Below are 25,755 nucleotides of genomic sequence, written 5' to 3' on the forward strand. Positions count from 1 at the left end.
TAAAGGACTTGTATATCCAGTTTATTCCCCAGATTTGGGAAGTTCTCAGCTATTACTTCTTTAAATAAACTCTCTGTTTCTTCTCCTTCTCTTCTCCTTCTGTGATACCCATTACACTTACGTTGCCTTTCCTAAGGGTGTCAGATAGTTCTCATAGAATTTCTTCATTTTTTTTTTAAGATCTTATTTCTCTCTTCTCTTCTACCTGTATTATTTCTAGATTCCTATCTTCGAGTTCACCTATTCTGTCTTCCATATTGTCGGTTCTATTTCTAATGCTTTCTAATGCATTCTTCCTCTCATTTATTGAGTTCTTCAGCTCCAGAATTTCTGTTTGTTCATTTTTAGAGTTTCAATCTTTTTAATAGAGTATTCCTTCCGTTCATAAAACCTGGAGAGACAGGTTCATCCAGAGAGATATAGCAACTGAGATTGACTTACATGGAACAGAGCTGCTGGAGCAACAAACTGGTAGGAGTAACAAAAATATAATTTTGATGAATTGCTGGAGGCTGATTATGGACCTGTTGAATTGTTGAAGTCAGGTTAAAAAAAAAAAAGCTTTACCTACAGAAGAAAGGTGTTCACTACTTCAGTTGTGCCAGCAATGAAACAACACATCAAGCACCATAAAAAACCATGACAACATGGTATCACAAAAGAAAATGACAATTCTCCAGAAACCAAGCTTAAAGACACAGAATATTGCAATATAACTGATAGAGAATTCAAAATAGCTGTCACAATAAAAAACAATGTACTACAAGAAAACTTAGAAACGCAGTTCAATGAGCTCAGGAATAAAATTAACGAAAAGCTCAACAGGTTAGTAATTACTTTCTTTTGTTTTTCAATAGGTGGTGCTATAGCACAAGTTTTGGTTTCTCTTACCTACGCTGCCTCTGGCTATCTTGGAGAATCAGCACTTTGCATCTTCCACAGCCTCTGCCAGAGGTACTGTCCAATGCTCTTGTGGTCGCTGTTTATGGGTCGCTGGTGCCTTGCTGCTGCCGGTGTCACTGTTGCTGCTGGCATAGTCACCGGGCACTGGGATGGTGGGTACATCTGCCATTTCCAGTGTCGCCTGAGTTTCGGGCTCTGCTTCCATTGAGGGCAGGGGAGCCAGGGTCGTGGTTGCTTCTGCTGTATCTGAGGTTGTTGGATTTGCAGGTGCTGCCACTGCAAGTGGTGGTGCCACAGTTGCAGGTTCCTCCATGGCTGGAGAGGCGGGGTCACAGGTCCCACTGTAGCTGCTGCCCGACTCCTTGTGGCGGCGGGCACTGCTGTAGCTGGGAGGCTAAATTTGTGTGTATCACCTCTCCTGCTTCAACCATGTGCTCCGGGGCTGCAGGCTCAGCCATAGCAGCCAGGGGGCTAGGATCACAGGCACCACCTCCACTGTTTCCAGGGTTATGCCTCCTCTATGGGATCCAGTCCGCCCACCTTTAGATGTACAGATGTGTGGGGCTCTGTGGCGTCCTGGAATGTTGGGCAGAGGAACCTTTGTTGAGTTATGGATGTTTAGCTGGTTGTAGATTGAAGGGGAGAGACAAACGGAACATCTCAGGCAGCCACGTTGCTGACTTAATGATTCAATTTTATTGCTTCTTCTCATATCATTTATACTTCTTTTAAAAAATATTTTACTGGTTACTCTAGAGTTTACAAAGTGTATTTCAAAATAATGTGTAAATTAAATCTTCACATACTATACTGCTGTACATGCAGTGCAGGTAGCTTTGAATATTCCCAATTGCTCCCTCCCATTCCTTGTGACATTGCTGTCATTCACTTCACTTATTCATGTGCTATAATCATCCATTATATTGTTACTCTTATTGCTTTAAACAGTTATTTTTTAGATCAATTTAAAATAAGGAAAATAAAACACTTTACCTTTATTTCTTCTCTAATGCTCTTCTTTTCTTTATGTAAATCCAAATTTCTGATCCAAATTATCAAATTTCTTCTGCCAGAAGAACTTCTTTTAACATTTTTTACAGAAAAGGTCTATTAGCAATAAATCTCCTCAATTTTTGTTTGTCTGAGAATGTCTATTTTTCTATCACTTTTGGAACATAATTTCACTGGCTATAGAATTCTAGGTTGGTGGAGCTTGCATGATTTTTAACGAGAATTCTTCTATACTTCTCATCCTTTTTCTTATAGAGGTAATTTTTTTTTCCCTTCAAGATTCGACAGAGTTATAAAGGAATATTTCTTAGGTGTCTATGAGAACCCAGAGCGTTCTAGAGGGAAAACCTAGAAAAGTATGGGGCCCTCTCTAAAACCATGGTCTCCAGGAGTTTCTCACTTTTGTGCTAATCCATAATCAGCCTCCAGCAACTCATCAAAATTCTACTTTTGATACTCCTACCAGCTTATGGCTATAGCAGCTTCTGTTTCATATAAATCAATCTCACATGCTATGTGTCTCTTTATGAACCTGTCTGTCCAGATTCTATGGTGTCAGTTTTCTATACCTCCTTCCTCTCCAAGAAAAGTTGTTGATATTGTTTGTTCAGCTTTTTTCTTGTTGTAAGGATGGGAATGATGACTTCCAAACTCTTTTTATTTTTTTTAATTTAATTAATTAATTTATTTATTTAAAAAAATTTTTTGGCTGCATTGGGTCTTCGTTGTAGCAAGTGGATCTTGATTGCAGCATTACAGGATCTTTCGTTGTGGCGTGCAGGCTCTTCGTTGCAGCGTGCGGGCTTCTCTCTAGTTGTGGTGTGCGGATTCTTCTCTCTCTAATTGTGGTGCATGGGCTCCAGAGTGCGTGGGCTTTGTAGTTTGTGGCATGCAGCCTCTCTAGTTGAGGCATGCGGGCTCAGTAGTTGCAGAGCGCGGACTTCATTGCCCTGCATCATGTGGGATCTTAGTTCCCCTACCAGGGATTGAACCCACGTCCCCCTGCATTGGACGGCGGATTCTTTACCACTGGACCACCAGGGAAGTCCCTAAACTCTCTTTATATATGAGATGAAACTTAAAGTCCTCCTTCTTGTGTTTTCAATCTTGCTGTAAGATAGTTTTATTGGGTGAAATAAACATAAAGTGGATTTCTGTTTCAGACAATCTAGATTCAAGTCCTGTTTCTCCATTTAATAAGTGAGTGACTTGAGACAAATTATTCTACTAAGCATCAGTTTCCTCATTTGAAATTGGGTTAAAAATATGCACCTAGGACTTCCCTGGTGGTGCAGCGGTTAAAAATCTGCCTGTCAACGCATGAGACATGGGTTTGAGCCCTGGTCCGGGAAGATCCCACATGCCGTGGACCAACTAGGACCATGCGCCACAACTACTGAAGCCCGCACACCTAGAACATGTGCTCCACAACAAGAGAAGCCATCACAATGAGAAGCCCGCGCACCACAGCGAAGAGTAGCCTCTGCTCTCCGCAACTAGAGAAAGCCCGCGCAGCACCGAAGATCCAACGCAGCCAAAAATAAATAAATAAATAAATAAACAAACAAATAAATTTATTTAAAAAAAAATGTACCTAGAGGGTCTATTGTTGGCGATAGTGCACTAGATATTTTCAAACCAAATCTTCCACTAACAACAGTAGAAAAAAGGGAGGGAAAAAATAAACACTCTAAAAAAAATTTTTTTTTAATTTTGTACTTCTCAAATTCTGGTTTTCTTTTTTTTTTTTTTTAATTTTATTTATTTATTTATTTTTGGCTGTGTTGGGTCTTCATTTCTGTGCGAGGGCTTTCTCTAGTTGCGGCGAGCGGGGGCCACTCTTCATCGCAGTGCGCGGGCCTCTCACTATCGCGGCTCTTGTTGCGGAGCACAGGCTCCAGACGCGCTGGCTCAGTAGTTGTGGCACACGGGCCTAGTTGCTCCGCGGCACGTGGGATCTTCCCAGACCAGGGCTCGAACCCGTGTTCCCTGCATTGGCAGGCAGACTCTCAACCACTGCGCCACCAGGGAAGCCCCTAAAAATTTATTTTAAGGCATTGAAATAGTGAGGAATTGTATGACTACAAACTGAGAGAGAAGGGAAGCCAAAGAGGGACCACCTTTTCCTGCCGGGTAATTACTAATTCCAGAGGCGGTGGCTGAGAAGCTGAGAAGCCAAGCAGAATTTTTGTTAGTTTCACAGACAGTGGAGACCGGAAATTGAGTTCAGGTCCCTGCAAGCAAGAGGGGTCCAGGAAAATACTCTAGGAGTTCCACTGAGACCTTGAAGTTTATTCACGCCAGCCACAAGGGTAACTAGACTACTTTTGAATTGGCCTTCATCTATTATTGGATTAATGTTATTTTGGAATTCATTTGTGTGGTTTCAAGCTATAAGGCTTGTTAATTTTTGTCAATTTTGCTTGAAGGATGTAAAATTAAAAGCTTGTTGAAGTACTTGTTAGGAGGCCAAAAAAAGGGCATGTATATTATCATAGGGCTGAGGAATCTCACAAAGTTGTAACAGCCTACTTCAGTGCGCAAAAATAAAATAGATTTTGTCACACAGTGATTTTGAAACTGCGATTAATATGCAACTGCTTTTGCATGTTTGGCTTTCAGTCATTCTTCTTCCTAATATAATTCAAGGTAACAGAATTATGAAGAACACTGGTACAAAGCTTAAAGATTAACTATGTTGCAGGATTTTATTAGTGGGATCTAAATGCCTAACACTTGTTATGGAAGAAAATGTTCAGAAAGTTGAATTTGAAAAATCCAAGTCTATTTGGAGATCACTTCTACTCCTTAAGCTTTTCCCTTTACTCCACCCTATCCAGGGTCTAACTTCAATTCCCTTTTTTATTTTGCTTTTCATGTATGCGTATTACTTCATTATTGGGAACATCATCTATACAGTTACTATGTAAATGATCATAATAAATGTATAATATATAATTATATTTATAAAATTGTATAAATAAAATAATATATATATAATTATTTATATAATCATATATATGGCTTATAGATATCTCAGATATTTAGTATCATATATAAAACCTTAACTTAATTGAACATTATGCAACCTGAAGTTTTCAGGACTGGACACTCCCAAGCCCAAAGTCCAAATCTGACAAATGAGTCACAACTGAATACAAAGTAATATTGTCAGAAGGCTAATTGTAAACCTATTTGTCCTCCTATTTTTATTCTAAAATAGTAAATTCACTGCTTAAAATGATTATGTCTATACATTAAACTAAGGAAAGCATCTGATTAATAAAGGAAAATACTTTTGATTTATTTGTGTAGCTATTTTCAATAAAGTCAATTACAAGGTTGAATTGCTGCAGTGATTATCTAGCTTTTCTAGTTGTTTTACCTAATTAGACATCTGGTTCCGACTCTATAGAGTCCCTCTCACCCATCCCAGATCACTTCCCTTCCTGTTCTTGGTTTCTGTTATATTTTACTCTCCAAATTAGAAAATCTCCTACTGGGAATTAGATACTAACAGAAATTCCTTCGGCATACAGTATTATAAGAACAAACATTGATAACTCTCTTGATCAGACTATTGGTTGAAAGGTTGAGCCTAAAGTTCAAAAAAGGAGATTTATATATAGGTATAAAGAGCTTGAAAACATCTTACTGGAGCTACAGAAGACCTAGAGTGTACTTTAACAGTCAGTTGGATATGAGTGTATGACTCTGTACTTCATTCAATGATGAAAATACAAGATACATCTGAAAGTGAAAGCTGGATAATAGTAAAAGAGAGAAAATTATAGATTTAAGATATAGTCTTGGAAAAACAAAAGGATAATATTTCACAAATTCTTAATTAGCTAAAAAAAGAACTACTGCTAGTCAATAACTTCAGGAATTATTTTTTAGAATGCTAAAAAGAATAAATTTTCTTTCTTAATTGTACATCCCTAGTTTTTCCAGTGAGATATGGTTTAACATTTGGAGTCACTTCAAGCCATTATGATTTCGTTGTTTCCTAATTTCAATTTATAACCACAGCCATTCAGTAAAATTCACACTGAACTTGGAAGTATCAAAACACTTCCAAGTTGAAAGACTGCCAAATTCAAAGACTACTTATTTTTTTTCTCCTTAATGCTTGAGAGCCAGTTTTATTGTGATTTGTTAAATACCTTCATAGTTTTGAGTGTGTGCATCCAAGGTTCTTGTTGCAACTTCCACGGCTGCCAACACTAAAATAGTGTTATGAGCACATTGCTTACATGGGATGAAGTTGCTCAAGATGGAAGATGATCTGATATATTATTTTGAGCATTATGCTTCTTTAAAATATGTTCATCTGAGAAATACAATTCTGTGCCAGTAAGTGAGTAACTATTAATGCAATTCCTGGAAATTTAAACTTAAATTTACTAGTATTCCCAAATTCCTTAGAGTGCTTTTTCCTATGATTAATAAAAGAACAAAGAATCATAGAACGTGAATCTGATTTTCAATATCTGTTTCATCAGTTTATTTAAGAAGTTTTCAAAATTTTCACACTTGAACTAACAAGACTTCCTGTTGGTGTGTATATGCTGTAATAAAACAATCAAAAGAGTATTTTTAAAATTAATGGCAATTGAATGACAATACATTTAGTATTTACATAAAAATAGATACCAGAAAGAGGAAGTGATCCACAATGTCACGCTTTTATGTTTTCACCTATTGGAAAGTAGTATTTATTGATAAAAATTACAAAATGACATTTTAAAAGACAATGTCAACAAATCAGTTTTACAATTAACGTTTTTATCATAAGCATTACTCTAAGTGGTGTAGACCACAAAACTGAACAAGATTTTACGTGTTCATTTCAGTAGATTTTCTTTAAAAATAGCTGGTCAATGATGGCACACAATATATGAACTCAAATCAAACTACAGATAAGAGTACAGTGGGAATGAAGATATTGCCTTACTATGGTCTTGAACTGAGTTATTGGAAGCACACTGGCAGAAAATTAGCCAATTATTATTTGCTTTTTTACCTGCATAATTCCATCATGGAAACCTCCATTATTATACATTTTTTTAAAGTTTTTATTTTATTGTATTTTAAAGCAGGATTAAATCAACTTTATTTTTTAGTGCAATATTACATTCACAGAAAGATGGAACAGAAAGTACAGAGAGTTCCCATATACCCCTTACCCCCACTCTGAAAAACCCCCATCCTTTTTTAATGTCTCCCACTGCAATGGTTCATTGATTTGGTACAATCAATGAACCTATGTTGATACATCATTATCACCCAAAGTCCATATTTTACATTAGGGATCACTCTTGGTATATTCTATGGGTTTTCACAAAAGTGGAATGAAATGTATCCACAATCATAGTATCATACAGAATAATTTCAATGCCCTAAAAATCCTCCCTGCTCCGAAATCCTTCGTGCTTTGCCTATTCATCCCCTTTCTCCTACCAACTCCTGGCAACCACTCGTCTTTTTTCTGTTTCCATAGTACATTTTGCCTTTTCCAGAATGTCATATAGTTGGAAATGTACAGTATGTAGCCGTTTCATATTGGCTTCTTTCACTTAGTAATGTGCATTTACAATTCCTCTGTGTCCTTTCATAGCTTGGTAGTTCATTTCTTCCTAGTGCTGAATAATATCCCACTGCTTGGATGTACCAAAGTTTATTCATTCAACTACTTGAAGGACATCTTGGTTGCTTTTTGGAAATTATGGAAATTTTGGAAATTATGAATAAAGCTGCTGTGAACATCTGTGTGGAGATGGCTGTGTGGACAAACATTTTCACCTCCTTTGGGTAAATACCAAAGAGCATGATTGCTGGATCACATGGTAAGAGTATGTTTTGTTTTGTAAGAAACTGCCAGCCTGTTTTTAAAACTGGCTGTGCAAGTGTATATACTACCACAATGAATGAGAGTTCCCTTTGCTTTACATCCTTGTCAGTATTTGGTATTGTCAGTGTTCCAGATTTTGGACACTTTAATAGGTGTATCATGATATCTAATTGTTGTTTTAAAACGCCTTTCCCTGATGACACATGAAAGATATGTCGTAGGGAAAGGAGCCATATGTTTATCATTGCTTATCATCACCATATGCTTATTTATCATTCGCATATTTTCTTTGGTGAGGTATCTCTCCAGGACTTTTGCTCATTTTTAATTGGGTTATTGGGGGGAGGTGTTGAATTTTAAGAATCTTTTTTTTTTTTTTTAAAGGTTAGACTTTATTACCCAGATTCTATTTTTATTCCTCTGGAATTTTTTTTTTTTTTAATAAATTTATTTATTTTTGGCTGTGTTGGGTCTTCGTTGCTGTGCGAGGGCTTTCTCTAGTTGTGGCAAGTGGGGGCCACTCTTCATCACGGTGCGCGGGCCTCTCATTATCGCGGCCTCGCTTGTTGCGGAGCACAGGCTCCAGACGCGCAGGCTCAGTAGTTGTGGCTCACGGGCCTAGTTGCTCCGCGGCATGTGGGATCTTCCCAGACCAGGGCTCGAACCCGTGTCCCCTGCATTGGCAGGCAGACTTTCAACCACTGCGCCACCAGGGAAGCCCCGAATTTTAAGAATCTTTATCTCTATCTTTGATGAGTCCTTTATCACTATGTTTTACAAATATTTTTTCCTAGTCTGTAACTTGTCTTTCTATTCTCTCGACAGTGTCTTGCACAGAACAGAAGTTTTAAAATTTAATTAAATCTAGCTTATCAATTATTTCTGCCATGGATTATGCTATTTGTTTTGTATTCAAAAAGTCATTAACATACCCAAAGTCATCTAGATTTTCTCCGACATGATCATCTCAAAATTTATAGTTTTGAGTTTTACATATAGGTCTGTGATCCATTTTGAATTGATTTTTGTGAAGGGTGTGAGACCTGTATCTAAATTCATATTTTCACATGTGGATGTCCAGTTATTCCAGCATCGTTGGTTGAAAAGATTATCTTTTCTCCATTGTATTGGCTTTGGGACCTTTGTCAAAGACCAGCTGGCTATATTTATGTGGGTCTATTTCTGGAATCCCTATTCTTTTTCCCTGATCTGTCAATTCTTTCACCAACATGACACTCTCTTGATTACTGTAGCTTTGCAGCAAGTCTTGAAGTTGGGTAGTGTTGTTCCTTCAACTTTGTTTTTCTCTTTCAATACACTGTATTGTGTTGGCCCAGAATGTGGTCTGTCTTGGTGAATGTTCTATGTGAGCTTGAGAAAAGTGTGTATTCTACTGTTATTGGATGAAGTGCTCTACAGATATCAATTATATCCAGTTGATCAATGATGTTGTTGAGTTCAATTATGTCCTTACTTATTTTCTGCCTGCTGGATCTGTCCACATCTGATAGGGGAGTATTGAAGTCTCCAATATAACAGTACATTCATCTATTTCCCCTTACAGTTCTAGAGGTTTTTACCATATGCATTTTGATGCTCCGTAGTTAGGTAAATACACATTAAGGATTGTTATATGTTCTTGGAGAATTGCCCCCTTTATCATTATGTAGTGCCCCTATGTACAGCTTTTAATTTTCCTTGCTCTGTAGTATACATATTCTGTTTGAAATTAATATAGCTATTCTTGCTTTATTTTGATTAGTATTAGCATGGTATATCTTTCTCCATCCCTTTACTTTTGATCTATGTGAGACTTTATAAACATAGTTTTCTTGAAGACAACATATAGCTGAATTTTGCTTTTTGATCTACTTTGACGATTTCTGTCTTTTAATTGGCATTATTTAGACCATTGACATTTAAAGTGGCTATTGATATAATTGGATTAATAACTACCATCTTTGCTATTGTTTTCTACGTACTGCCCTTGATTTTGTTCCTACTTTGGTCTTCTTTTTTTCTGCATTTTGTGGTTTTAATGAGAAATTTATGTGATTCCATTTTCTTTACTATCTTAGCATATTAGTTATAATTTCATTTACTTTTTTTCAGAGGTTGCCTTAGTGTTTTCAGTGTGCATTTAAAACCAATCTAAATCAACTCTCAAGTAACACTATACCATTGCACAAGTAGTACAAGTACCTTGTAGTAACCAAAAAATTCCTAATTCCTCTCTCCTGTCTCTTATATCATTGCTCTCAATTCATTTAACTTGTCATTTAGGTATACTCATGGAATACTGTGTTGTTACTACTATTTTGAACAAACGGTTAAGTATTATATCAATTAAGAATAAAAAGAATAAAAGTTTTTATTTTACCTTCATTTATTACTTCTCTGATGCTCATCCTTCTTTATGTAGATCTGAGTTTCTGACCTATATTCGTTTTCTCTCTTTCTAAATAACTTCTTTTAGCATGTCTTGCAAACTAGGTCTACAACTTTGTCTCTGAAGTTGAATGTCTGTCTTTTAATTAATTAATTAAACAAATATTTGTTATGTAAGCTACATTCTATGTTATTCTACTAGGAGTACCATGATAAATAAATTCAACATGATTTCTTATCCCAATAGCTTAAATTCTAAATGGACTGGTGGGGGGAGAAAGAGTAGGCAAATGAACAAACAACATAATAAAATGATTGTTCGTTGAGATACATGTTTAAAGGCATCCATTATGGTAATGAGGAAAACGATACCTCAGGGGACAGAGTAAAGATTCTCTGAAGAGGTGACATATGAGCTGAAACACGAACTGTTAACAATGTATTAACCATGTGAAGAGTATTCTGAATAGAAAAAAAGCCCTAAATTACACTAAAATAAATAATGATGATGATGATGATGAAGTCCAGCATACTAAGTGAAGAGGATTGAATGGGAAATGATTATGTCGCAGAGATAGGGTGTATATATTATCTAGAGCTTGGTGGGGGCATGGCATGGAATTGAAATTTTACTCAAAGAGTAGTGGGAAACCATTAGAGGTTTCAAAGGGGCACTGCCATGATTATTTATGTTTAATTATGGCACACAAATCCGAACTTCGAACATAATGTCTTTCTCATTTAGCCTAACATTCGATTTTACAATTTACCAAGGCATCTTTCTGTGCTAAATTATCAGAGAAAAAAAAACGACTACCTCTTTCAAAGGATATTTTTGAACAAACCAAAATATTTTCATGTGTATTAATTGTAATTTCATTTATTAAAATATACCTTTAAGTAAATAACTTCCTTTTTATATTTATTGCTACTAAAATTTTATTATTTTTTAGCTGTTAAAAATGCACAAGTTGAAGAAATTGTTTTGTAGTTTTTCAAAGGGTTTTCTAGGGAAAGCTTGTTTTTGTATCTGATCTTATCTGAATCCACCTGGGAGTCAGGAGACAGTCGTGGCCCCAGAATGAACTGCTGTGAATACTTGGCCGGATCTCAAAATCCATGTGTGACTAGCACTTTGAGCTTTCTGTAATTACAGAAAATTCTCAACCTATAGGAATTAACTTAGAGTGATTCTTATTTATAGCACTCTTGCAATTGCACCTGTGTAATTATTTATGACACACAGAGGAACAAGAGCACAGACTGGCACTCAGGCTGTCTAGATCAGGCTGTATTGCCACATAAAACTTGAACTTCTGGGTTATGTCCTTGGGGTCATTCTAGATACCTGGTTCAGGTGCACCATCAATTCCTGGATAAGAATTAACCACTTCCTTGCATGTTTACCATTCTCTTTCCAGCCAGGCATTTCTTATATAATAATAAAAATATGCATTAAAGTAGATATTGTATATTCTTTTTAAATTATTATTTATAAATTCAAAAAGCTTTTTGCTACAACATATACAGATATTTGTTGGGGTTTTTTTCCATAGTTCAATAATTATAGTGTTTGTAGTCATGTTGATAAAATGTTGGTCAGTAGGTCCTTGGGTATTTTATATAACTCTCTATTGCAATGCTTTACTAGAATATAGCATTGTCACATTAGAGTGACTTATAAAAGAATACTCAATATATTTTTAAATTCCTGTATATATTCAAGTTATGATCAATACAAGATTATGTGGATCACTTTTTAAAGGAGGAATATAACCTGAGTGTTTACTTAATTGGTTAAAAAAAGTGGATTATTCACCTATGCTCTTAATAGAATTATTAAGATGACTTATCATAAATAACTTGAAAAAGAACATCACTGTTTTGCAAAATGATATTTTAAAGATAAATTCCTCCAAAATATGTTCTAAGAAACTAAGGGAAGGTCTATGTCAATGTCAAAATATACTTAAAACAAATATCTAATATTTCCATTAGATCATGATTTTGCATTAGTTTTTGATGCCTTAATTTATCTGAAAATAGATTAAACTCTCAGAAATGTTTCATAGTTTTCAGTGTTTCAGTGCAAACATTTTTCATTAGATTATTTTATAAATTTGATTTCTGATGATATTGTAATTTATATTGATTTTTACAAATCTGATTATACAAATTTTATTTTTAATGATAATATTTAATTTATATGGTTAATTAATTTTATTTTACAATTGCCTATAATAGTATATAAATATGAATTAATTATTTATGGTGTTTCAGATTGGGTTCCCTAGGAATCAGACTCTGAATTTAGTATGTAGTGTATTTATTAGGGAAGGCTTTCAGGATCTGAAACAGGAGGAAAGGGGACAGGGCACAACCTTTAAAAGAATGACATAGCCACAGGACATGAGAAAAGCTGGTTAGAACCAATTAGGTCCAAGATGGCGGAAGATTCGACTTCCAGTGGACCTTGAATCTCATTATACACTCATTGCAATACATTAGCGTATGCTAAATGACACACCCACAGGTGCCATGATAGTTCTGAGGCCAACCATAAAAGGTCAAAAAGTGGGAGGTGGCCCAATTCCTGGAAATCTCCACCTCTTCCCTGAAATAGTTGGAATAATCCTCCCACTCATTAGCCTATGAAATTACCCAGCCCAGAAACTAACCACCTCATATTTCAGGGCCTCTTGCCTTCTGAGATGGCCCACACTCTCTGGAGTGTATTTTTCCCAAGGCTGTTCTCACCTTTTGAGACAGACCACATTCTGTCTATGGAATGTGCATCTCTCTAAATAAATCCACTTCTTAACCTATCACTTTGTCTCTCACTGAATTCTTTCTGTGATGAGACATAACGAACCTGAGCTTCATTAAATCCTCAGACCAGGGGTGTTATCTCAATTAAAAGACAGTGGGTTCAAGTCCCCTGAGTTGTGGGGTTTCAGATCTACATTCTTAAAGAGGATAGAGGCAAACTTTGGGAAAGAAGAAGTTACGCTGTGATGCAGACTCAAAAAAGACCTCAGCCAATCCCATAATGAGCTCTGAAACTGGATAGCTGTCCAGAGTTTTCCTAAGTTGGGGGAAGAGGGCTAGGCTTCTATGCCCCTGCACTGACCAATCCTTGGATGCAGGCTGCTCCCAAGGAAGAAGGTATGGTGAGGAATGAGGTGACTTCCGGTAATTTTCAGAGATATCTGCCCACTGATTGTTCTTAGCCAGCTGCATTCCAGCAACTGGCAAAATAAGTCCTTCAGTCTACGATGTACCTTGTGCCTCTCTGATGCATAACTTCCTCTAAATTTAGTTAGCAGCTCTTCTGTGATTCTGGAGAGCCCCTTTTCTGGGGGAAAATTAAGAAATAAAGGTAAGTGGAATAGACTTGATAACGATACCAAGCAGGACCTTCTGGAGGTCCTGGGCACAAAAGTCTTTCTGTGTCCCCCATTTCTTCATTACAGGAAATAGGCTTCATTCAGCCTCCATGACCTTCCCTGAGTTCCAAAGAGCAGGTTCAAACATTTGCTGATTAGGGAAGGGAGGGGATGCGAGACAAGGGAGGAACAGTCAGAAGAAACAATAGTACAGCCTTGGGGCAGGGTCCTGGTTCCCCCTCAAGGGATACACATAACAATATCTTTGAGCTGTTTTGCAGATACTGAAAGCCCCACCAGGTGGGAGAAGTTAACAGTGTGTTGTCCACAAGCATGTAGAGCAGTTAGAACCAGAAGGTTGTTGATGCCGACTCCCACTTAGCTCACCACCAACCAGTCAGAAAAATGTCCATGAGCTGATAATGCCCTCTTCTTTGAACCATTACTATCAAACTCCTCATTACCCCCTCCAGGTCAGGACACATACTTGTGAGGGCATAAACCCGCTACGGTCCCCTAATGCCTGGCAAAGCAATAAAGCTATTTTCCACTTCACCCAAAACTCTGTCTCTGAGAATTAATTCGGTGTTGGATTACAGATGCCAGATTCAGCTTCAATAACCCACCAGTGAAGATGTTCTTAAGGCTTCAACTGATCATTATTGTCCCCTTCTTCTACTACCTAGAGTCTCCTCACCTCTGGCTGAACCTCTGTAGTCTCAGTGGCTTGCATGGCTGGCATGATCCAGACCTTCATCTCAGGGATCTGAGTCTCTAATTACCAAGCTCTTCTCAGGCACTGGCTGTGGAACTTGTCCATTTTCCTTCACAGATGGGCAATGGGGTACCAAGAGATGCCCAAAGGGTCACCTGCTCTCTGCTCCCACTGTGTAGCAGCAACCCTACTTCCTGATAATCAGGGGCAACTACCCCTGCTAAGATAGTGATTCTTCTTTTAGTGTCCTGGTCTCTTGGAAATCATATAAATAGAAAATATTTGTAAATGGAAGTCTTCTTCCGAATTACCTCTTTAGAGCCAATATTTCTAATCATTGAGAGCCCAGAGTTATGGGGACAGAGAGCACAAATTCCCCAAATGGGCTGGGGATTATTTTTCTATCATTTGATTTCCAGATCTAATTATTTTACTTTCTGGGGACACAGTTAGAACATGTAATGTGTCCTGAAGGATAGCATCCTATCCTCAACATTTACTATCTGCAAGCTGGTTCCTCTGATGAACATTCAAGAAGCCATTTCTTCTCTCTGTAAAGACAACAGCTTCTGGCTGAATAGGAACCAATATCATGTTTGATAAGATATCAGGCTGATCGAGATAGCTTCAGACTATATTATGGCAAAAGGCAGGAAAGTCAACATAGCCTTGGATCAACTCTGTCAATGTAGATCGTTGGCTGTTCCAAATGATAGTACTAAACAGTTTCTGATCTGGCATCCTGCTGCAGCTTGGAGCCAAGCTGCCCCGGGGGCAGGGCGGGGCCGGGCAGGTGGACAGACACACAGACCCTCGGACCAGGGACCGCAGCACCACCTCCTTCTTCCCTTGATCCATTTTTGACAAGAATGAAAAAGAATGCATTCATTAGATCAGTAGCCACATACCTCATACCTGTAGCCATGTTAATCCACTGCAATTAAGGCTACTACTCTACTTGGTTGAAATTTGTGGCAGTTGACTCTTATTCTCCAGGATTTCTCTGTCTTTTTAGGATCCATTTTGATGAATTAAATTGAGATACAACAGAGACTACTATTCTTGCATTCTATAGGTTTTTAAGGGATAATAATATTTGTTTCCTCCCCCTCTCCCACACCAGCTTCAAATATGATATTCTTTTAGTTACTGACGTTTTCTGGAGAGTGGGAACACTTTCCTAGGCTTCCTCTTGGCTTTCCCCACTAAGATAGTTTTTATCCAGCAGGACAAGGAACAGATGGTTGGATTCCAACAGCCTCAAAGTATGTCCAACCCACTGAGGTAACTAGAGAAATGATTATCAGATTGACTTTTGGACTCAGCAATATCACTGTATCAGTTAAGATTCAATCATAGAAACAGAAACACAAGAAGTTATATACAATGATGAATTTATTTTAAGACTTTAATATTACATAGTTTTAGGGCTGGTTTAATACTCTACATAAAATTGTTGCTTCTGTAAATAGTTTTGTGGCCTGAAGTCAACAAGGTATTAGTTGGAAAGGAAATATGGGCAGAATGGGTAAAAGCAAGGACAGACTGGAGTGTGTGAAGATGAGTTGGAATCCACAAGGGCACATCAGAACTCTTACTGATGACTCCTTGCCTCTAAGAATCCAACTGCAATCAGGTGAATGACCTGCCTGAGGATCTGGTGTCGTTTCTCAAGGAGCTAAACTTGCTCATGGCCTGGGAGTCAGAAAAACAATGGCAGCAAAATCAGCCAGAACTGAGGGAAGTGAAAATGACTACTTGCCCACACAAGCAAGGTCAGCCAGCAATGAAGTGACAGATGTATGAGCTGCAAATGCACCTGGTACCTTGTGCTAATCTTCTGAGCACAGAAGGACACGGCTGCTGCTTCACTTACGCTTTCCCAATTCATACAAACAAATTTTCTCTTGTGGCCTGAACTAACCCAGAAGTTCAGGGAAGGGAATTTTTGTAACATAATTTCAGTTAGTTATTTTGAAATGAATCCACCACACTCATTGCGGGCTGATCCTTGGCCATGGCTCTATTTATTATCTAGCTTCCCTATGCTACCATTCTAACAGGGGTCCATGAAGATGCTTCAGGTTTCCAGGTATCAGTGTCAAGCAAGAACCTCTTGCAACAATTCCAAAATGCTTGTTTATTTTCCTTCCTCCAGGGAATGTTTATCTGAGTAAATGGCCATAGGTCTGTTTGGAAAAGGACTGGGAGAATCCTTAAAATATGTACCTGCTATAGAGATATAGGGCCTGTCTGTCTTGGGGGCTCTTTTTCAGTCAATGAATTCTGGGTTAGAAAATAGACCCAAGTCTGGGAACTTGGCAAGATACTGCAATTTTAAAAATTTGTTTGGCAACCCTCAGCTCATCATCTTGGTTTCTTCCTTCCTCCTTCTTTCTGTCTCATTTTTCTCTTCCTTCTCTCCTTCCCTTCTTCTTTCTTTCCTTCCCTCCCTCCCTCCCTCTCTCCCTCCCTTCCTCTGTTCCTTCATTCTTTCTTTTTGGTTGCATAGATTGAAAAATACCCTTGTTGGCTATTCATCTTGTTACCCCTGTGGTCTCTTTGGGTCTAGTCACCATCTCCATAGCTCTTTGCAGATCAAGTCCCTTTAGGTGCTACTGTAAACTTGGTGCTCATTAAAATGCTTGTGCTTGTCTGTATCACCACTCAGCCTCCATGATTTTAGGGTTCTTGCCAGGAGGCTAACCTCTGTATCCTAGTAGGTTGTTTCCATATTAATATAATCTCCCTTATTCAGCTTTTTGTTATGTCCCTCCTTGATCCTACTCCCTAGAATCCAGCTCTAACAGAACCAACCTCCTAACTGCTGGCATTATATCTCATTATGTTGGAGATATAATTCCCCCTTATTCTCTCAGCAAGCCTAGCACTTCCAAGACCTGGCAATGTTGTGACTTAACCCTCAATATTGGTTTAGTCAACAGGAGAGGAGGAGGGGATATGTCCTGCGGGGCATATGTCTTGTCTGGAGAAAAGGCCTTTGCTTGTCCTCAAGCAGTGTGTTCTCCTTACCAGAAAGAGTCTTACTCTTAACAGCAAGAGTAAGGCATTTCTGCAGAGAGTTCCAGAGTATTTGGGAATTCAAAATTTTCTATAGAAGTGCCTATCTCAATTTCAAGGTCCCATTTTTCCCAATCAGGGCCCTTACCCTGGTGTAGCTGACTTGCCTCGTTTGAGAATTTAACCTCTCTGGGAACTCTGCTTACACTTTTGACTAAATCGTGGGCATGGCTTAAACCTTCTGTGTCTTCCCAACTATTACAGTGCTCTGAAGTTAGGATTTCTCTATCCCTTCTGTAACTGAATGCAACTCCTCTCATTTGGAAATTGCTGTGGCCCTGACCCTCCCTCATTGATCAGCCTTTCTGCCTCAAGGGAAATCAGATGAATCTCACTAGGAGCCCTCTATCCTGGGTCACTGCCATAGCCCCTTATGTTCTTTGATTTGACCTTCATTGACTGCTGCATGCTCTTCCTTGGTCTCAGCTTCTAGTGTAAAATCATTGAAGATTCTGAGGTCTCTATTTGCGGAATTTCACATTACTTTCCCAGAAGCACCATTATGCCTGTGCTTAATCATAGACTGGTCTGCATTTCCTTTACTCTGATGTCATCATCCCATATTTTTCAGGAAAAAAACAATTTTTAAGTTTCAGTACCTGTATAGATTTTTCTTATTTTTGAGAAGTGTTTCTCTGGGCAATTCAGTGGGATTGGAGGGAAAGAAGAGACATAAGTTAAAAAAAATCATCTCACATAACCAAGTTGAAATGGAGGTCATATCACACTCAAACATGGGGTTATGATAAACTTCACTATTAATATATTTGATGTGTTTTCTTTTTTCTAAGTCACATTCCTTCTGTGAACTGGGGCTAGGACTATTCTTACTTCTGCTATAAGATTAGGGTATATATCTTCTATTCTCCACAGAGATATAAAAGTTACCTGTTTCATATTTTAAATGATGGTTTGAAAATTATTTAAATAGTGACTACTAAGTAAAAATATTGATTTTTTAAAGAAATCGGGAGAATGTGGTGAGGATGAAGTGTCTGTATACAAAGAAACTCTAAAAATGAAAAAAAAATTGCAAAATGTGATAAAAAAACACGTGCTTTCAAATCTTGGCAAAAAATATCAGCTAAAATAGCTGCGATAATTGAATATAGTTACTAAAGAGAAGTACATGGAGAGCAGGGGAGTGATGGGACGGAGGACTGCAGGTTTTCACTTTACACCTTAAGTATAATTTGTGTTTTAAACGATGTATACATGTTACCCTGATAAGAGTGAAAATAAAATAAAACCTAGTAGAATTCTATACAAATAAAATCACTGGTCTTAATAATATAAGAAATGTTACAAAGAAGCTTTAAATGTGAACGAAGGATACCAGGAATTAAAACATTTAGGTTAAAAATTTACATGCCAAATTTATGTACAGTGTTTAAGTCAGCCTAAGGCATCTGTTTTAATTATTGGGACAAAACTTTCAAGCAAAACTACATAATTAAAGTGCAAATATGAGGCTCTTCCTTCAATCAGTGTCCAACTCTACAATTATTTGAAGATGTGCTAATTAATTTTGCTCTGGCCTCTAAAGACCAGTATTTTGCACACTCTATGTAAATTTAATTAAGTGACAATATAAAAGACACTCTCAGTATCTCTAAAATTATGAAATCATTTTTGAACACTAAGGAAGGACCACATTTTAGGGTTTTTTTTTTTTCTCAATTTTTATTTAGAAAGTTCAGTGAAACAATATGGTATCACAGTTTAGAAATATTTTAATCTCACTATAATTTAACATTAAAAAATCTAGTAATTTTTGATTTTCAACAATGAAATTTATAAAAATAATTTTACATTTATAAAATGAATCATTATTTCACAATAAATTATTCTTTTTTATTACCTGAAAAAAGGTTTGTGCTATATAAAAGCAATAACTTTGCTTATCAACATTTTGAAGATATGCTGAAAACTTCAGTTCCCCTTTGTCCAGCATTTTTGGCAGTTAAGTATACAAAAATATTATATTACACATTCCCTGACCATAGTATTTAAAACAAATTGGTTAGCAATAATTTCTAAAACATGACTGTTTAGTAAATATATGCAGATAAGTTAGAAGGTTCGCTAAAAATGAATTATATGTTTTACATTCTAAAGGTTTTTTTAATGTCTTCTGAGAGAACAACACAAAAAATTAAACAGAAAACTACAAAATATATTTCCATTTATAAAAATCAAAAGCATTCTTATTCATGAAATAGAGATACTAGTGTAAATTTTTTAAAAAATGAGTTAATTTTTTTTTCTGTTCTCACTCTCTCTCAAAGATATATTTTACAGTTTCCAGGTACCAGCTCTGCAAGGAATTTTATTGATTCTATTAAATCAATGATAGCTTCTAAGTAATCATTTTTCCATTTTAAGAGTTAATAAGTTAGTTACAGTTAACAGAAGCTTTTTATTTGCAGGGTAAGTGGGGGGCTATGAAATCATAATCATAGAAATTTTGAAAGGTTCTGTAAAAATCATTTAATTCAGCCTCTTGCAGCTTGGAGAACCCTTTTTATATCATTAATAATTACTAAACCAGTTTTTCCCTGCTTCAGCAAATAAAGTGTGTGTGTGTGTGTGTGTGTGTGTGTGTGTGTGTGTGTGTGTGTGAATGAGAAAGAGAGGGAGGCATCGCTGTTTTTTGAGGCAGCCTGCCAATTGTTTTAAATAAGCTCCAGCTTTAGATAATATCAAATAGTCAAATAGTTTTGGGCTCCAGTGAACTATATTCCTCAGTCCACTGGAGTTTTTGAAAATATGCTGAGTCACTGATTTAAATTTGTCTTTGCTTTCATCATAACCTACCTGGTATATATTTTAGTTTCTTTAATCCGTTCAAAAGTTTGGTTTTTTTTGTTTTTTTTTTTTTGATTTGTTTTTAGGAGGAAGATTCGTTAAAAGTACAAAAGTGGTTTCTTATTCATGTTGCAACAAATTTACACTCATTTACATGTAAATATGTGTTAACAGGTAACACAATGGATAATATTCAATCATCACTCAATTGCATATATTTAAAAACCACAGTAAGAAGCTCACATTTTCATTCTATACCAAAGATTTAATCTCCTTAAAGCCAACCAGACCTGGGTTTGAATATGGCTCTCCTACTTTTTAGGTTAATGAACTTTGGTTACATTATTGAAACCCTCTAAGCTAAAGGTTTCTTCCTTTACAAGAGAAAGATAATAATACCTCTCTTACAGGGTTGCTCTGAGGATTAAATGAGGCAATACGTGTGTGACACAGATGGCTAATTTTTCTCCCGATAGCAGAAGCCCAGCGATGTACAGTTTTTGTTGGCACAAGGCTTTCTACCTAACACTCCCAGCCTCCCCGAGAACAAGATGTGGGCATGGGCTAAGTTCTAGTCAATGGATATCTGCTTCTAGATTGTTTTAGGAGAGGGAAATAAATGTCTGTCTTGGTTGAGCCACTCTTTTAAGAGTTTCTTTTTTACAGTTTAACCTGTATCCTAACTGATAAAACTAACATGCTTTATTTTAACATACATCTTCAAATATAGGCAGATTTCAAGGAATACCCAGTCATCTATGGAATGTCTATTTATAATTTTCTAAACTTAATATAGGCATATTTAACTGTGGGCCAAAAAGATACTTCTTAGCCACGGGATATCCATAAGTGATTCTTCTTCATAGAAATATACCCTATCCTACAGTGACTGCTTTATTTTTTGAATTTGCAAGTTTAAAATTTATTTAAAAACTTGGTTCATTTAATATTAATCTGGGATTTCTGATCTACTGTTCACAGTCAAAAAAGAACACTTAGCTCTGCATCACATCACCATAAGCAATTATTTACAGATTTAAATTAATAATAAGACAACAAATGAAAGTAGTACATAAGATTCAACTGGTTCAGGCACAGTACAAGTTTATACTATATAAACATATTGAAACTCAGATATACATTGGTTGCATCTAAAGGTTTTAAACAATAGCAACAACAAACAAAATGAGTATATAAACAAGAAAACAGGATACCATCTTATAACAGCACCATGAAGAAGCCTTGGCTAAGAGTTTGCCAAAAGTGCTATCCTGAGATATTTCAAGACCAACAACTTTTCACATTTATGCAGTGCCGTTCAGAAGTAAACATATTCTCACAATTGCTTCTGTTTGGAGAGAGGCTGGTGTGAAATGACTGAAGCTTGATTTGCAACTATTTTGTACGGTTCTTGTCCAGAGCCTTGAGGTGGGGAAGGAAGTGGGGTTTCTGGAGTTGCTAAAAAAGAATCAGAGAATTGTATGCAATGGTGACAGTCACCTTGGCCCGTCCCATTAAGTCCTGCAGGACACCAATATGCATTACTTAATTTTGGATATGTTTTTAAAAGATAATATATAAAGTAGTGATTATAATACATTATCAGGTCATTGACATACTATTGGAGATGCACTCCCATCTTACTGTCCCAATTAGCATTGAACTAAATCACACTTAAAAATCTTGACAGTCACTTTAAGGTGTCTTCTGCCTTTCTTAATAGCATTTATGAACATCTGATTCTCTCATAAACCCAGCAGAAAAAAAGTTAAAATGAAAAGAATTAACAGAAAGCTAGTTTTTTTCCAGATCTTACAATATAAATTTTATATTGTAAATCAAAATTGCAATCAAAAAAGCACATAAAATAAAACATATTTGGTTTAGATTTTACTAATTCAAACATTAGATGACATGAAAAAATTAAGGTAAGATAACTTTTCAAGTGCTTTGAAATCTACGTTGTAGTTAAAAGCATCTAAAAAATACTGGCTTTGTCACTTCAAAGTTATTCTATTACAAATACACTTGGCGGTCCCTTCCCCATCAATGCAAAGAGCACTGAGTAATTAAAAAAAATAAGTTACAGTTTGAATACTTCATTGTCTATAACAGTTCTATCCTGGAAATAACAGTTGGTTATTGGTAGGTTGGTTTGCTTTCCAGGATAGAACTGTTTTTATAACAATTCTTCTATTGGCAAATTTTAACCATATTACAAAATAATCTAGAAGCCATTCTATAATTTTTAAAAACTTGAAATATTTTAGTACTCACATTATTATTCCATATATTTAACAGAACAAATAGAAAATGTTTAATGATCAGACTGAGGCATTGCAAACTTCATAGATTTTTTTTTTTCCCAAACAGTTTTTTAAAATTCTATACAAAATGAGAACAGTCCCTTTTTGCCTGGTTTTCTTTAATATATTAACTTTATATTATTAAGTGTGAATTAGCAATTACTTAGAAACAATGTCTTTAGATATAATTTAATTGACAAAAGAATTACCAAATTTGCTTTAAAAATTATTCTTGGATATTTAGGATGGATCTAACACTCAAGTAGTCTGCTCTAAAAGACCAAGAAAATATGCATGAACTTAAATATGTGTGTATGCTTGTGTTTAATGTTTTGCTTTGTGTAAAATATAAACTGTTCCAAATGAGCACAAGCAAAGCAAAGTTTTCCTTTACAAATGAATTTCTTATATATTATGTTGAGAGAGGGAAAATAAAAATAAAAAGTGTGATGATGTGCTTCTAAAAAGATTAGGGTCAGCAAACATACTTTTAAAATACTACAAAACTAGCATTTAAAAAGTAAAGGATTTAACCACCAGCAGAATTGTTAAACTTTCTTGTCAGTTGATACCTACAATGTTCAATGTGTTGTTAATGTGTTTTATTTTCCAAGTTTATGAATAACTGATCTCTAAGAGACACAACTTCATAGACTCTTTGGTATGGTATTGGGCTTGCCTCTCTCTGCTCTAGACTATTAATTAAATGAAAGTGGTAACATCTGCTTTGCAAGAATGGTCCCAGTATGGAGGTTCCTCAAAAAATTAAAACTAGAACTTCCATAGTATCCAGCAATTCCACTCCTGGGTATATATCTGAAGAAAACAGAAGCACTAATTTGAAAACATACATGCACCTCAATGTTCATAACAGCTTTATTTACAATAGCCAAGATATGGAAGCCACCTAAGTGTCCATTAACAGATGAATGGACAAGGAAGATGTGAAAAAAAAAATAGATATATTTATATATATTGAATATTATATTATATATATATATATCATTTATATATATATGAATATTACTCAGCCATAAAAAAGAATGAAATTTTGGCACTTGCAACAACTTGGATGGACCTGTAGGGTATTATGCATAGTGAAATAAGTCAAACAGAGAAAGACAAATACTGTATGTTTTCACTTATATGTGGAAACTAAACAATAAAACAAATGAATAAATATAACAAAGCAGAAACAGACTCATAGATACAGAGAACAAACTAGTGGTTACCTGTGAGAAGTTGGGGAGAGGGAAGGGGAAGACACAAGAAGGGGATTGAGACGCACAAACTACTAGGTATAAAATAAGATACAAGGATGTGATGTACAACACAGGGAATATAACCAATAACTTTAAATGGAATATAATCTATAAAAATATTGAATCACTATGTTGTACACCTGAAACCAATATACCATCGTAAATCAACTGTACTTCAAGGAAAAAACAAAAGAGAACTTTCCCAAATTAATGTCTTTCAACTACATTGGGACCCACAGATTAAATGTGCTATAGTATACATCATTTGTATTTTTTTCTAACATTTCATTTCTGCCTCTGTCATATACTCAAAGAACTTTGTGTTTCAGACACTATTTACACATAGATCTACCAGTGTGTGTATCTAAAGCACAGCAGTGATAGCATGCATTTCTGTGGCTTCTACTCTCCCTACCACTAGGTAGCAGTCAGATGGTACTCACTTAATTGTTGTCGCATTGCACTGAACATTTGGGTAAAACAACATTGTAGCTAGTTATTAAGGGCAATTGTAAATTCAGTAGGCAATGCTGGTACCCATAATAATAATATCACAGTAACTGAAGGCATCTCAGTGAGGTAGCTGGTTTAGTGTTCAGAGGCAATAGATCAAAAGTAAATCTGGAATTAATTAGTATGAATTCAGAAGCAATTAATTCTAGATATTTTTGTCAAATAGAGATTTTTTTAATCTCCAATGTGACATATAAAAATAAAATTTGTGTTAAATCTGCAATAATATCAGATTAACTATCTACTAGCAACCCCTAGTATTTATATTGTCATTTTAGTTCCAAAGAACTAAAGGAAGCCTAAGCAGCCCACGCTTTGCACAATTATGATATATACGAATGTCAGTTATCACAGCTTAGTTAAATAGCACCAGTCTTTCGAAAACATGGTTCAAATTTCAGTTAGCATGCTAACTCTAATTAACTGTGAGTATTGCATAAACTCACAAACTTCACTGCTAACTCTTCAGTCTACAAATAATTACCTAAAATAATAGATTTGCATTTTGATCAGTGACCAATCACATCACATCCTTCAGTCTCTCCATGATTATTCAATGAACATATTTCCTTCAGTTCATACACTGACAACAAACTGTGTAGTTGTGTTGCCTCCCCGTCTCCCTCTCAGTGACAAATCCACATGACAATTTGCAAAAATGGACAACTGAAAGAGAATTGGCCAAAAGGGGAGAACGTGCAGTAAAGAAACAAAAAGTGATAATGTTGGAAGTGAAATTCAAATCGAACATAAATGGAGCTATAGAAGAAAGAGCTGACCGTGGAAATGTTGACACTACCATTGTTTGAGTCCCTAAAAATTCAGCCAAGAACTTAGTGAAGGAAAGCTTGTCAACAGAAATGAGGAACCAGTTGCACTGAAAAGGTTGAAGAGGTCCCAGAGGAAGTGAAACTGGCAAAAAACTTCACATCAAATGGATTCTCAGAGATATTTTAGGACATTAAAAATGCAAAGGATAAAATGTTGGAAACTGACCCAAACTTCCAAAAGAGTAAAATCCATCAAAGATGCTCACTTCCTCTTGTAAGTCATTAGAAGAGAACATGGCAAGCAGTGTTCAAACTACCCTTCATATTTTTTTACAAAAAAATAAAACACATTAATTCTCAGTGTTATTAATATTTTAAATTATGGTGCACTAAGCATTAAAACTACTATTTTTTTTAGTTTCCCTAGACATTTATAACCTATAGCTAAAAGAGTTCTTGATGTTTTGACAAATATATTTAAAGGTCACAAGAAATCATAATTTTCCTGTTGATTATTAAGATTCCTTGGCATGGTTCCACCTCGTAGAGTCATTTTTATGGTCCTGTACTACCAGGCAAAGCTAGGACATCCTGCATGTTCTTTTGTGCTCCTAAACCTATGAAGAAGAAAGATTTAGTACTCACATCTCCATTTTAGGGAGAAAAGTCATACCTAAGAAGAATAAGTGACTTGCTTCACAATCTCCCACAATTAAATCTTGGAGAAGAAATTATATCCAATTTTTATAATTTCTGGG

At 36.1% G+C, this 25,755-nt stretch overlaps 1 protein-coding gene and 1 long non-coding RNA gene across 8 annotated transcripts in view; both read right to left on the minus strand.

Moving 5' to 3' along the window:
* Window positions 1-25,755, minus strand: part of LOC309614844 — a 424,525-nt gene that overhangs the window by 225,038 nt on the left and 173,732 nt on the right. The window lies entirely within an intron of this gene.
* The window catches only part of HNF4G (hepatocyte nuclear factor 4 gamma), a 138,088-nt gene continuing 129,073 nt past the window's right edge, over window positions 16,741-25,755 (minus strand). For 4 of the 7 annotated variants that reach the window (XM_082363520.1, XM_082363517.1, XM_082363515.1 and 1 more), the window contains one exon: window positions 16,741-21,604. In XM_082363520.1, coding sequence (XP_082219646.1) covers window positions 21,483-21,604 — 122 coding nt within the window. In that variant the 3' untranslated portion in view covers window positions 16,741-21,482. Of the gene's footprint in view, window positions 21,605-22,857; window positions 25,615-25,755 lie in introns of those variants that run through there. The other 3 variants (XM_082363518.1, XM_082363521.1, XM_082363519.1) reach the window with 2 other exon arrangements.

This window comes from Balaenoptera borealis (genome assembly GCF_965194805.1).
Source record: "Balaenoptera borealis genome assembly, chromosome: 17".
Lineage (NCBI taxonomy): Eukaryota > Metazoa > Chordata > Mammalia > Artiodactyla > Balaenopteridae > Balaenoptera > Balaenoptera borealis.